The following is a 13,665-nucleotide window of genomic DNA, read 5'->3' on the forward strand; positions in this document are numbered from 1 at the left end:
CCTCAGAAATCCAAAAGGCTGACAAAGCAGGTCTGATGTCCAAGAATGTCTGTGCTTTTCATCTAAGTCTACAAAGGAGTCCAGGAAGCCTGGTGTCTCTTTGGGACGGTAATCTTAGAGGTGCAGGAGCAGGTTGTCCCCGTGTGGTGGAAGGCGAGCGGGCGTGGAAGCAGGCTGCCTTGGCTGAACAGAGAGCTGCGGCTGGAACTTAGGAATAAAAGAGAATTTATAACTTTAGGAAGGAGGGGCAGGCTACTCAAGAGGAATCCAAGAATTCTGTGCGGTTACACAGGGAGAAAATTAGGAGGGCCAAAGCCCAACTAGAGCTGGGCCTGGCTACTGCTGTAAAAGGCAACGAGAAAAGTTTCTACAACTATATCAGCAACAAAAGGAGTGCTAAGGAGAATCTCCATCCCCTGGTGAATGTGGGGGAAATATAGTGACAGAAGCGGAGGGAAAGGCTGAGGTACTAAATGCCTTTTTCGCCTCAGTCTTTAATAGTCAGAACAGTTGTTCTCCAGGCACTCAGCCCCCTGAGCCAGAAGACGGGGATGGGGAGCAGAATGAAAACCCAATAATCCAAGGGGAAATGGTTAGCGTCCTGCTACACTACTTGGACACGCACAAGTCTATGGGGCCAGATGAGATGCACCCAAGGGTGTTGAGGGATGTCGCGGGGGAATGATTTTAGGGTTCTGCTCGCTGCAGAACAATGTTTAGATTTCTTAGAGGGAAGAGCGCCCTAAAAGATTTCAGTGGCAGCTTCACTGCGTGGGGGAAACACACCAAGCCGAATGCTGCTGAACTTCTCTCCAGGTGCCTGTGCCCGTTCACGAAGCAAACCGTCAGGCGTCTTCCCTCCTGATTTGCTCCAGGGGCTGTGTCTTGGGGCTCCGGAGACGAACGCTCGGGTGAGGCCGTATCCACCACGTCTGTGATGTCTCTGTGTTGGCCTTGGATTGTTGTTTTCTTAGTTGGTTCCATTTTTCCCAGCAAAATACAAGCTAGACGTCATCTTGCAGGCGTTTAGTGTAGTCTGCAGTTGCTTTTGGCAAATACGAGCTTAAAATCTAGGCAAATCTAGTCTAGTAAGCAACATGAATCAAAGAGTATATTAAAAATCATACAACCTTTTATCTCTAAATAAGCCATTACATTTAGGTGTGCATCTACTTACGCTAGAAGACTAATCTTGAACTTGAATTGGGCTCATCCACTGACCTGTGAACAGTAAAACCATCGCCATACAGCTCACTCATTTAGCAGGGAGAGCTCAAAGTGGCTCATCCAGGCTGTCGCATTTATTGAATGAAGTGGTTGACTCGTAGTCAAACTGCACACAGTAGGAAAGGTCTGCACGAGACTCCCTGCGTACATAAGGCCTTTCCCTCCTCTGGAGCCTGGACCAAAGTGCTCTGGTTTGGCTGGGGATGTCGAGTGCTTTCACCACAGGAACTGGTGGAGGTGATCACTGAGCCACTTTCCTTTATCTATCAGCAATCTTGGCTAACTGGGGAGGTCCCAGTTGACTGGAAGTTGGCTAACGTGATGCTCATCTACAAGGAGGGCCGTAAGAAGGACTCGGGGAACTACAGACCTGTCAGTCTAACCTTGGTGCTAGGGAAGGTCATGGGGCAGATCATCCTGAGTGACATCACACGGCACATACAAGAGAACCATAAGGTCAGGCTCAGTCAACATGGGTTTATGAAAGGCAAGTCCTGTTTGACCAACCTGATCTCCTTGTATGACAAGGTGACCCACCTAGCAGATGAGGGAAAGGCTGTGGATGTTGTGTACTTAGATTTCAGTAAAGTCTTTGACACCACATCCCACAATATTCTTCTGAAGAAGCTGCAGATCATGGCCTGGATGGTGTATCTGCAATGCGTAAAGAACTGGCTGGATGGCTGAGCCCAAAGAGTTGTTGTGAACGGAGCCATATCCAGTTGGGGGCTGGTTACAAGTGGTGTCCCCAGGGCTCAGTATTGGGGTCAGTTTTGTTTAATCTCTTTGTCGATGATCTGGATGAGGGGAATGAGTGCACTCTTAGTATGTTTGTAGATGACACCAAATTGGGTGGGATTGTTGGTCTCTTCTCCCAAGTTGGAAGTGATAGGACAAGAGGAAATGTCCTCAAGTTGTACCAGGGGAAGTTTAAATTGGATATTAGGAAAAAAATTGGATATTAGGAAAAAATTCTTCCCAGAAAGGGTTGTCTGGCATTGGAACAGGCTGCCCAGGGTGGAGTCACCATCCCTGGAGCTGATTAAAAGGCATTTAAAGGAGGTTCTTAGGGACATGGTTTAGTGCTATAGTAGGTTTATGATTGGACTTGATGATCCTGAGGGTCTCTTCCAACTGAAACGATTCTATGATTCTATGATACGATTCCATGACATGGAACTGTAATCCAGGCTAAGACTGAAGGTGCTGAATGTCTGTGTAAAGACACACAGCACCTCAAAATTAAACACTTACAAACTGCTGCACCCAACATTAAGTTTGGGATTTGGTACCCAAGTACAAATAGATATCTAGTGCTCTTAGAAATGTCCTTAATTCAGAGGCATGAAGTGTGACAAAGAACCTGCAACAGACGTGTCCAGTTCTGCATCCACAGGCAAAGTCAGAGTAGGTCATTTAACATGTCTGTAGTAGTCCATGCAAATACAGATCAATTCTTTCATCATTCACCATAATCTGGGTCTGGAAAAGTAGACAGGCACATAAATACTTTTATATATCTAAATCTAGGCAAGATAAGTCACTCTGCTAAAGCTTGTGCAGATGAATCTCCTATCCAATTTTATGTTTAAATTTACATCTAGTTTCATGAGTAAGGTTTCCCTTCTACTTGATGGAAAGAAATGCATCCCTCCAGGGGGCTGACTCAAGTCAAATGTTGACAATATCATGCTCAAGTTATGCCCACCCAAAACATAACACTTGCTAACTCTCTTCAGCTATACAGGAGCTCTGAATGACCAGAGGGTCATTAAGCTGTTAAAACAGAGCTGTTAGGTAATTTCTTATCTTAGATCATCCAGGACACCTGCATGGGCCTGTCAGCTCTGCCTCAAGTCCTGCAAGAGGTAGAAATTCATCTGCATTAGAAGCCCTAGGCCACACGGGCTGCCATACACATGGCATCTAAATATGATGGAAGAAGCTTTAAGTCCCTGAATATCTCCCCTTTGACTTAGATCTACACAATTACCTTCTTATTGTGTTAAACTGCATGAGATAATCAGACATTTTCCAGTCTTGCAACACAGTGTCCTTGTGAGCTCTTTCCTTAAAAACAGGTGAGCCTTGTCTTTGTTGTGAGCCTTGTCCTTGTTTTAGTCACATTCCTCCAGGAACGTGATTTTTTCCCTAGCAATTTTTTCATGGCAGTTCTCATCTCCTGGTTCCTATAAGTGTAGATCAAGGGGTTCAGAGCTGGGGTGACAGCACTGTACAGGAGAGACACTTGCACATCCCTTTGAAGGGACCTTCCTGACGAGGGTGGTGTATAATTGAAGAGCACTGGTATGTACAACAGTGCCACAACGGTGAGGTGGGAGGCACAGGTGGAGAAGGGCTTCCATCTTCCTTCCTGGGACCGGACTTTATGGAAGATGAAGCAGATGATGTAGAGGTAGGAGAGGACTATGAGGGCAAAGGAGCCTAGTGCAACAGTTGTGGTAATGACATTGAGGAGGGTCATGTTGAGGCTGGTACTACTGCAAGCCAAATTCAACAGCGGCTTGATGTCACAGAAGAAGTGATGAATGTGGTTGTGGCCACAGAAAGTCAGCTGAGAGGTCATGACTGAGTGTATCATGGCATGCACAAAACCAATGGACCAGCTGGCCGCGGCCAGCAGCAGACAAGCCTGGGGGCTCATGACAAGGGTGTAGCGCAAAGGATTACAGATGGCCACATAGCGGTCATAGGCCATGGTGGCCAGTAGCACAGCCTCAGTGCTGCCCAGGAAGTGGAAGAAGTGGAGCTGGGCTAAGCACCCACCAAAAGAGATGGGCTGATGCCCAAAGAGAAGGCCAGTCAACATCTTGGGAACAGTGACTGTGGAGTAGATGATGTCCAGGCAGGACAAGTTCCCCAGGAAGAAGTACATTGGTGTGTGAAGACGGGGCTCAGCTATCACCATGATCACAATGGCACCATTTCCCAGAAGACTGGTCGAGTAGAGAAACAGGAAGAAAACAAAGAAAAAGTGCTGCAGCCCCTGGATATCAGTGAGACCCAAGAGGATGAACTTGCTGAGGGCAGTCTGGTTCAGCATTGCTAGAACAATAAGAAGCAAAAACAAAATGTCAAGGTTCCACTGTTGTGAGCAGCAAGAGCATAACAAAACATCAGACATGTAATCAAACACAAAAGAAACTAACGTGGACAAAACAAACTTGTATGTAGTTTTCTCCTATTTCTGTCAAGAACCAAGAAAATCTTCAAATAAAGCCTTCCACCTATGCATAACAGCAGAGTATGTAAGATGTGATACAGGGCTACTTTCTCACCTTCACCCTCACTCATATTTCAGTTGTCCTCATCTGTAACTTCCTGCTGCAACCCATCAATAAAACTTCTAACTTCTGATGCTTTCTTTCCACTATTGTGCCTACATTTCATTAAGCCGATTTCAGTTTTCACATTTCTAATGGATACCATCTCTTCCAGACAGTTCTGAGATATGAAAAATTGCACACTTTCCAATTTTGTACAAACAGCCAGCAGAAGGTGCTGTAAGGTACCATACAGTCCTCAGCATTTCTTTTGGATGCTGATGAAAATAAAGGAAGAGACTGCCCGAGCTTGTGATCACAAACTGGTTTTGCTATTGGACTGTATACTTTGCCTAAAGAATGTCTCTTGGTTGCTCAGCAGCAGACGAATGGGACAAAAGCCAAGATCTCATCTCCCGCAATACTGTGATGGAGCAAGACTGAACTTGCAGGAGACGAGTTACCTGGTGCAAGTTCCAGACGAACAGGCTCATCCCACTGAAAGTCGGTCATACTGCCCAATGAGACAATACGGTCAGTTCTGTCACCATCGTTCGTCTCTGGGTAATTCCCAACCATCCAGAATAAAGAACAAAATCCTGACATTATTTTAGTAGAGCAGGCAGGTACAGCTATTTCTGGCTTACAACAGAGACCCCAAATCTTACAAGGTGAGTAGTTTTCTCTGTACAGTGATGACTAAAATTTATCAATCCAACTAAGGAAAAATAATGACTTTCAAAATACATCTTTTAAAGTGGTTAAAACATATATAGGTACATTTCACAGTCTTTCTCATCCGTTTTGTTGTACTATATTCTTCTACTTGAAACAAATGATTTTTGAAAGCCATTCAGAGAGGTCTCCAGCCCTATCACTCCTTTTCTCATGCTTCCTTAACTTAGTTTTTCAGCCTGAAAACAGGAAACAAACAGGGAACTTCCAAACTGATTTCACCATAAAAGAACATGAGCTTGTTGCTCACATGCTCACATGGAACACTGACCATATTTCTCTGAAAATGCCTTTAGTCTGATCTTTGAACAAGCTCTATTGGAAGCATTAGACGTGATAATATCACAGCCTTATCAACCTTTTAGTGTGTCACCTGCACTGCAAGAGTTAGAGATGCCATTCTCTGTGCAATACCGATGCTTCAGTTTCTTCCATGTGATTTGCCACCTTTAGGCTCCAAAGCCCTCCTCATTGAAATGCATCTGCAGAAAGACAGCATTTCATTCAGGAGTGTTCCACTACCTCCTCTGGTTCTGCCTGTTTTTCTCAGCCAACCACAGGTGATCTAATCCCTTTCCTCTCTTCTTTCTAAACATTTCTTTTCTTCTGTTTCTAACACTTCCCTTCTGTTTCCCAGTTACTGACTAATATTTTCTCCAATTAACTGATGAGCACATGCAGTCAAAACAAAATAGTTTCCCCACACTTATTCTCTTTTATTTTCAATTTTTTTGTTATTGTTATTTTAGTTTCCTTCTAATGTAAACACAAATGCAAATACAAGATTTTTCATGCTGAGGTTTTCCTATTTTTTCAACTATATAAATTACGTAATATAAAAAAATAGTTCTGCACAATCCTCACCTCACTGTCCATCAGCACTTTTCTCATTGCAGTAGGGCCCTTTGATTGAGAGCCAGGAAGCAAAGCTGAGGACAAAACAACGGATTTTGTGGAGTTAAAAGTGTTTCTACTCTCCTTATTTCTGCGGTATCTCCTTGGCATTCTTGATGACAATGATTACTGTGAGTTCTCAGGGGCTTGTAGTTATTTGGGTAGGATGCAAGGAGCAAACTTTGCAAATGCTACCAGAAATCTCTGATGACCAAATTAGAGGTGGGGAAAGATTTTTCTTCTTGTCCAGAATGTGCAAAATATCAACAACATCATGTGGGAATTAAATTTCCTATTGCTTTGATCAGTCTCCTGAGATGAGTTTTCTGAATCAATGGTGAATTGCACAGCAACGTAGTGTGTAGATGAGCACCTGCGAAGTAGAAGAGTGAAAATAAAGAAGCCCACAGAGACTAGATAATAACAAAACCTTCCCAAAACTAACCAAACCAACCAACCCACCCGCAGCCCTTCTTCCAAAAAAAACCAGAAAACATCTTCTCCCAGTTTTGTGTCATTGGTGAACTTACTTAACATTCCATTAAGTCCTGCGTTTAAGTTGTTTATGAAGATATCTGGCCCTAAGATGGATCCCTGCAGGACCCCGTAGTGGCTGCTCACCAGCCCAACACAAACCTGTTTACTGGAACCCTTTGAGCCTGACCCATCAGCCCATTTCTTGCCCACTGCATGGTTCTCTGGGAACCCCAGGGCCATGTAAGACTCATTTTGACCTTGCTTACACACTAGTATATGGCGTTATAATTTTCTCATCCTCAGGCAGAGTTTTCAATGCTTCCCTAGCTAAGTGCATTGACAAATGCAATATCGGCACAAGCAGAGCCTAGCTTGTCTTTGTACATCAGCAGACTCTCCCTGGCCTGTGAGCATACCAAATGCCGCTGTTCCTAATGGATTTCTGTCACCCCTTTCTAAATTCTGTATTACTACGTGTTGTACCATATCATACCAGCGTGTCCACCAGAGTAGCTGCTGAATTGTTGTTAATATCATTTGCATCAACGTTCATGAATCCAATGGATTCATAAGATTAAGTAGTAAAAATATTATCAATAAATGCCTGAGTATAAGGTGACTGTAACCCATGTTCTTTTACTGATTTCCTCGCCTCCCTGACTACTTCCCAGGGAAAAGGAGCCCAGTAACTAGAGTTCTTTCTCCCGTCATTCCCTGTAACTCACAGCATTACCGGATACACAGACGGTAAAACTTCCCCCTCAAGTAATGCATTTTTTGTAATACCTTGCCACCTCATGGCAGGATTGCCACCTGCATCTCCTCCCTTTGCCCCCCCAGAGTGCCTATCAGAGATGTTCTGTTCCAATTTATGCATTGTAATGTCCTCTCTGCATTCTTGGTCTTCTAGTTGAGCTTGCTGAATCTGTTGCTGTCTCTCCAAATCTTCTAGCTTCCGAATAAGCTCTTGGGCCCATTTAGGCTTCATCGGAATCCCAGGATGAATCGGAGGTTCAGGAGTAGGCAGTGTAGACAGTGGCAAAGGAGGAAAAAACTTTTTCTTCTTCGTTGAATCAGAGGGTGCTTTTTGATCAATGTCCGTATCGTTGGTAGACTGGTTCTGTTTTTTTGGCAATTCTTCCCTCAGAAAAGGCACAGACTGTTCCTCTGTTGGCTTTTCTTCTGGGAGTGAATACTTTGCTGGATCAGGAGCAAACGCTTGCAATTGAACTGGAAATGCCTGTTTCAAATCACTGAGGCTCCTAACAGTCTTTTTGTCCTTTAACTGTTGCAAGTTGGACTCAAAGCCGCGAAGGCGCCCCGTGTAACATTTTTTTGGCTTTTAACTGTTTCAATGTAGAAATTATCAGTCACCAGGTGGTTGCAAGGCTGTTAATACCTTTTTCACTGTGGCTGATTGCTTCCCACAACGCATTTCCCACTTTTTCCCAAGTCTCTATTTGAAAAGCTCCTGACGGGTTGGTAGGAAACCCATTGTCCTTGCATCATATCAGTAGTCTTTCTAGGTTATTCTCCTCATACTTCACTCCTCTCCTAGAGAGGATATGCGAGAGGAGCTGCAGTATTGCCTCTTCTTCATTAGATATATTCTCCTCTCGCCTCCAGCTGCTCACCTCTTCGGTTGTCCGTTGCAATGATATTCGGATCCTCTTCCTCCCCTGTCGCTATCGCAGAAAGCAGGACAGACACAGCCCGCAGGCTGCGCCCTGATCCCGGTCCAGCCGCGCCGGCTCCAGCTGAGGCTCGTTCCTCATAGCAGTCGTCCACCCTCCGTAACTTCTTGCGGATCACGTCAGGGTCACCACTTGCAAGGACGAAAACCACAGGCTCCACACAGCCAATGTGAATTCAAGTGAAGACATTTATTGTTTGTTACAATTCTCCCTAAGTATCTTTTTGACCTACCCACCCATCAGAATACTGCATGTAATTGGATAATAACTACTGTCCACACGCTGCAAACTAACAAGTGATTGGATTTAACAAATCTGCACAAGCTCTAGTATTAAGCAAAAGTATTTATACAATTGCTGTCTTGCTGACTCTTTCCTTCACTGGACACTCTTTCTTTTGTTTTTCCTCAAGGCTGCACAAGGTCACGTCAGGCACGTCGGCTGCTCGACTGTTGCTCTCTTGCTGGACACGTAGGCCTCAGAGGCCTGTTCAGTTCAGTTCCATACACTGTCCTTGAAATATCTGGCCTTTTTTGCTTGGTGTATTGGAATAAATTATAGTTGTTGTACCTCGGGCCTTGCAAACAAAGAAGTAAACCCAGCTCATAGTAGGAATATTACAAAGTAGATTACAAAATTCTTATCCCCCCAACCCCCTCTACCTCCATGTCTGTTAAACAGACAAACTCTCTGCCTTGGGAAACAGATGTTTGTTCTCCTCTCCATCAATGCAAAAGTTCTAGCCTGGATCGTTTCCCCCTCAAGAAAGAACCCTCAATAATGCATTGAGAATCAAGTTAGTGGCTCATGATTGGAGGGGAGGAGCCGTGTCTCCTGCAAGTGTCCCTGCTACTGGAGGGAGAGACTGGGTTCTAGTCTAGACTTGATCTGATTTGTTTCCACTCAGAACAAAGATCTCTTTCCCAAACTAGCTAGTAACTTGCTCAGTTCAGGACAGAAAGGGGAAGCTGAAACACCGCCAGCTCACTGCGGTAGCTTTGTTTTAATTAGTTCCCTTCTCATGTAGACTGAGGGAAAGCTGAGGGAGGGGATGGATCCATAACTCATTGAACCTGGTACTTTCTGTCTGATTCTTTCTCTGGCTTGCCAGAGGGAGTGTTCATTAAAGTGAAATGTAACTTGTGCTTCTATTTTCTCTCAGCTTATTTTGATCTCATTTGAATCCCCATTCTAGAATTGCTTATACCAAGCAGCATTTTCTCTTCCAGTTTGTATCATTAATACCTAATGTACATCACTGTAGGAGATCGGGGAATGAAGGAGTGAAGTTTAGCCTGGGAAGAATAAGGAGAGGTGGGGGCAGGTGTTTTTGTTTTGTCTATGTTTCTCACCATCCAATCTATTTTAATTGGCAAAAAATTGATTAATTTTCCCCTGTTAGCCTGTTTTGCCTTTGATGGTAATCAGTCAATGATCTTTGCATTCTTATCTCAAGAGATTTTTCATCTTATTTTCTCCTCCTGTCCTATTCTGTTGAGGAGGGGACATGAGAGAACAGCTGGGTGGGAGTCCAGCTGCAGCCCAATCCACTACAGGAGTAAATGTAACAAGTGTTGCTAAGAGTGGGTTTTGGGAATAAAAACCAGATAAAATAGGAAAAGAAAATAAAGCCATGGGGTAGAAGGATGAAAGATTTTAATGCATTGTGAGTTAGGCAAGTGGAAAGGTTTCAGTTGGTTATAGAAATAACACAATGTGTGAATGGGATGGTCAGAGGATACTTCGATGTTTCAGAGAACGTTGGACCTGAGCATGATGCAGATGGCATGGAATGAGGGGAGGAGATTGTACTGTGTCAGGCTGGCATGGAGTCAGCCTTCTTCCTAGCAGCTCCTGTGGTGTGTGCTTTGCATTTTTGGCTTAAAGAGTGTTGAAAAAACACTAATATTTTGGCTATTGCTGAGCAGTCCTTGTTCAGAGTCAAGTCTTTCTCTCCACAAAAACCCATAGTATTGGGATAGGATGGAGACCGGGAGGGAACACAGCCAGGACAGCTGCCCCAAAGGGATATTCCATACCACAGGAGGTTTTGCACAGCAAGAAAAGCTCAAGGAGTGGAGGAGGATGAGACAGTGTTCACGGTTAAGGTGTTTGTTTTCTGAAGCCACACTTAGGCATGCTGAGTCCCTGCTTCCTAGGAAGTGGCTGGACATCTGCCTGATGATGTGAAGTTGTGAATTAAGTCCACTTTTGCTTGTGTACACAGGTTTTTCTGTCCTTATTAAACCGTCATTACCTTGATCCACAACTCTTTTCACTTCCCTTTAATTTTCTCCCCACAAGAGAGGGGAGTGTGAGAGGTACGATGCTCATGCAGTTGCAGAAAACTGCAGAATAAACTGAGTCCCTTGACATGGTAATAAGGGACAAACGATAAGGGAGACATTGAGAAGAGCCAGACCTTGTCAATCAATGACTTGATGAAGGTAAACAGGGAGAAACAAAGGGAGGGTAAACAGGAAAGGGTATAAAATGGACTGGTCCCATGAAAACAGGGCCAGTCAATGCACTCACCTGGTGAGCCCTGCACCTCATCTCTGAAGTCTGTCCTATCATCTTATAGCTTCTTATTTTCAATCTCTTCTCTGCTGCTGGTGGCACCTGGGTGTGGAATTATAAACCAAGAATAACCAAAACTGTCTTACTATTGGAGTGGCATGTAGGGCAGCCAGCCCTTGGTATGGATCCCACAATTTCTATGGGTGACTGTTTTTCTTCAGAAAGGAAACCAGGAGCCCTTGGGCTCACTCCTGACATTGGGATGCAAATTTGGCAAGTATTTTGCTACAAAGACACCAGAATCTCATCCTTATCTGTGAAACCACAACAAAAAGAAAACATCAGAAATCCAAAGAGAGCACAACAGATGGAAAAATGTGAGGTTTCACAAATACTAATTCTAATTCTAATATTTGAAAGAGATTTAGGAAATGTTGCCCAAACAGAGCTTCAGGTCAGCTGGGGATGCACAACTCAGGATGGATTCCAGCCATACACTCTGTGCACCGAGATGGAGATCTTTGTGTCAGATCTTTTAGGGGGGAGCAGGGTAGTTTGGTTGTTTGTTTTTTGTGGACTGTTTCACTTTATCTTTTTTGTTTTATGGGTGCTCATCTACGCACTTTCTTCAGGCAACACTATTTTGCTGTGCAATTCCCCATTGATTCAGAAATCTCATCTCAGGAGACTGATCAAAGCAATAGGAAATTTAATTCCCACATGAGGTTGTTGATATTTTGTATGTTTTGGACATGAAGGAAAATCTTTATTCCTCCTCTAACTAGGTCATCAGAGATTTCTAGTACCATTTGCAAAGCTTCCTCCATGCATCCTACCTGAATAACTACAAGCCCCTGAGAACTCACAGTAGTCGTTGTCATCACAGCTGCAGTATTGATCTCTCAGCTACAAGAATGCCAAGGAGATACCACAGAAAAAAGGAGAGCAGAAATTCTCGGTCTCTTAACTCCACAAAATATGTTGGTTTATCCTCAGCTCGGCTTTCTGACTCTCAATCAGAGAGCCCTACTACAATGAGAAAACTGCCGACTGACAGTGAGGTTTGTGCATAATTCATGTCTTTTTTATGATTGATCAGTTAAATAGTTGGAAAAATAGACAAGCTTCAGCATGAAAAATCTTGTCTTTGCATTTGTATTTAATGTAGAGTCTTAAAGTAATAAAAAAATCAATAAAAGAAAAAAGCAGATTGGGAGAACTATTTGACTGGATGTGTTCATCAGTTACTTTGAGTATTTATTAGTCAGCACCTGTGAAACAGAAGGGAAGTAGTAGAAGGAGAAGAAAAAAAAAGAAGTTCAGAAGGAAGAGAGGAAAGGGATTAGATCACCTGTGGTTGGCTGAGAAAAACAGGCAGAACCAGAGGAGGTAGTGGAACACACCTGAATGAAATGCTGTCTTTCTGCAGATGCATTTCACTGAGGAGGGCTTTGGAGCCTAAAGGTGGCAAATCACATGGAAGAAACTGAAGCATCGGTATTGCACAGAGAATGGCATCTCTAACTCTTGCGATGCAGCTGACACACTAAAAGATTGATAAGGCCGTAATATTATCAAATCTAATGTTTCCAATGGAGCTTGTTCAAAGATCAGACTGAAAGTATTTTCATATGTGCATAAATTACTTTCAGCCTACGTGCTCAAGGTCTTATATTGTTAAATCAGTTTGAAAGTTCTCTGCTTGTTTCCTGTTTTCACGCTGAAATAATAAGCTAAGGAAGCATGAGACAAGGAGTGCTTGGGACGGAGACCTCTCATAATGGTTTTCAAAAATCACCTATTTTCAATAGAGGTATATACTACAACAGGATGGACAAGAAAGATTGTGAGATATATCTATATATGTTCTAACCTATTTGAAAGGCGTATTTTGCAAGTAATTATATTTTTTTTAGTTGGATTCCTCAATCTTAATCATCACTGCATTGAATGTACAGAGAAAACTACTCATCTTGTAAGATTTGCAGTCTCTGTTGTAAGCCAGAAACACCTGTGCCTGCTTGCTCTAGTAGAATAATGTCAGGACTATGTTCTTTGTTCGTCATGAAAAAACAACATGAGAGCAAGTGTGTACTCATCTGCATTTCAGAAGACGAACGATGGTGACAGAACTGACTGTGTTGTCTCATTGGGCAGTATGACCGACTTTCAGTGGGATGAGCCCGTTCGTCTGGAACCTGCACCAGGTAACTCGTCTCCTGCAAGTTCAGTCTTGCTCCATCACAGTATTGCGGGAGATGAGATCTTGGCTTTTGTCCCATTCGTCTGCTGCTGAGCAACCAAGAGACATTCTTTAGGCAAAGTATACAGTCCAACAGCAAAACCAGTTTGTGATCACAAGCTTGGGCAGCCTCTTCCTTTATTCTCATCAGCATCCAAAAGAAACGTTGATGACTGTATGGTACCTTAGAGCACCTTCTGCTGGCTGTTTGTACAAAATTGGAAATTGTGCAGTTTTTGAGATGGAAGAATTGTCTGGAAGAGATGGCAACCATTAGAAATGTGAAAGTTGAAATCGACTTAATGAAATGTAGGGACAATAGTGGAAAGAAAGCATCAGGAGTGATTCACATGATGAGTTATGAGCTTGATTGATGAGATCATGGTTTGCAGCAGAAAGTTACAGATGAGGACAACTGAAATATAAATGTGGGTGAATGTGAGAAATTAGCCCTGTTTTACATCATAGATAAATACATCATATGCACATCATTTCTATTGTGTTTGATTACATGTCAGATGTTTTGTTATGCTCTTGCTGCTCACAACAGTGGAACGTTGACATTTTGCTTTTGTTTCTTACTGTTCTAGCA

General features: G+C 43.3%; 1 protein-coding gene across 1 annotated transcript; it reads right to left on the bottom strand.

The window, feature by feature from the left end:
• Positions 1-3,298: 3,298 nt before the first annotated feature.
• LOC308044744 (olfactory receptor 12D2-like) lies at positions 3,299-4,291 on the bottom strand (the record flags this gene model as incomplete). Its single annotated transcript, XM_080351611.1, has 1 exon — positions 3,299-4,291. One exon carries the CDS (start codon positions 4,289-4,291, stop codon positions 3,299-3,301), a length of 993 nt encoding a protein of 330 aa, XP_080207737.1.
• Between the last annotated feature and the right edge of the window lie 9,374 nt (positions 4,292-13,665).

This window comes from Nesoenas mayeri (genome assembly GCF_963082525.1).
Source record: "Nesoenas mayeri genome assembly, chromosome: 11".
Lineage (NCBI taxonomy): Eukaryota > Metazoa > Chordata > Aves > Columbiformes > Columbidae > Nesoenas > Nesoenas mayeri.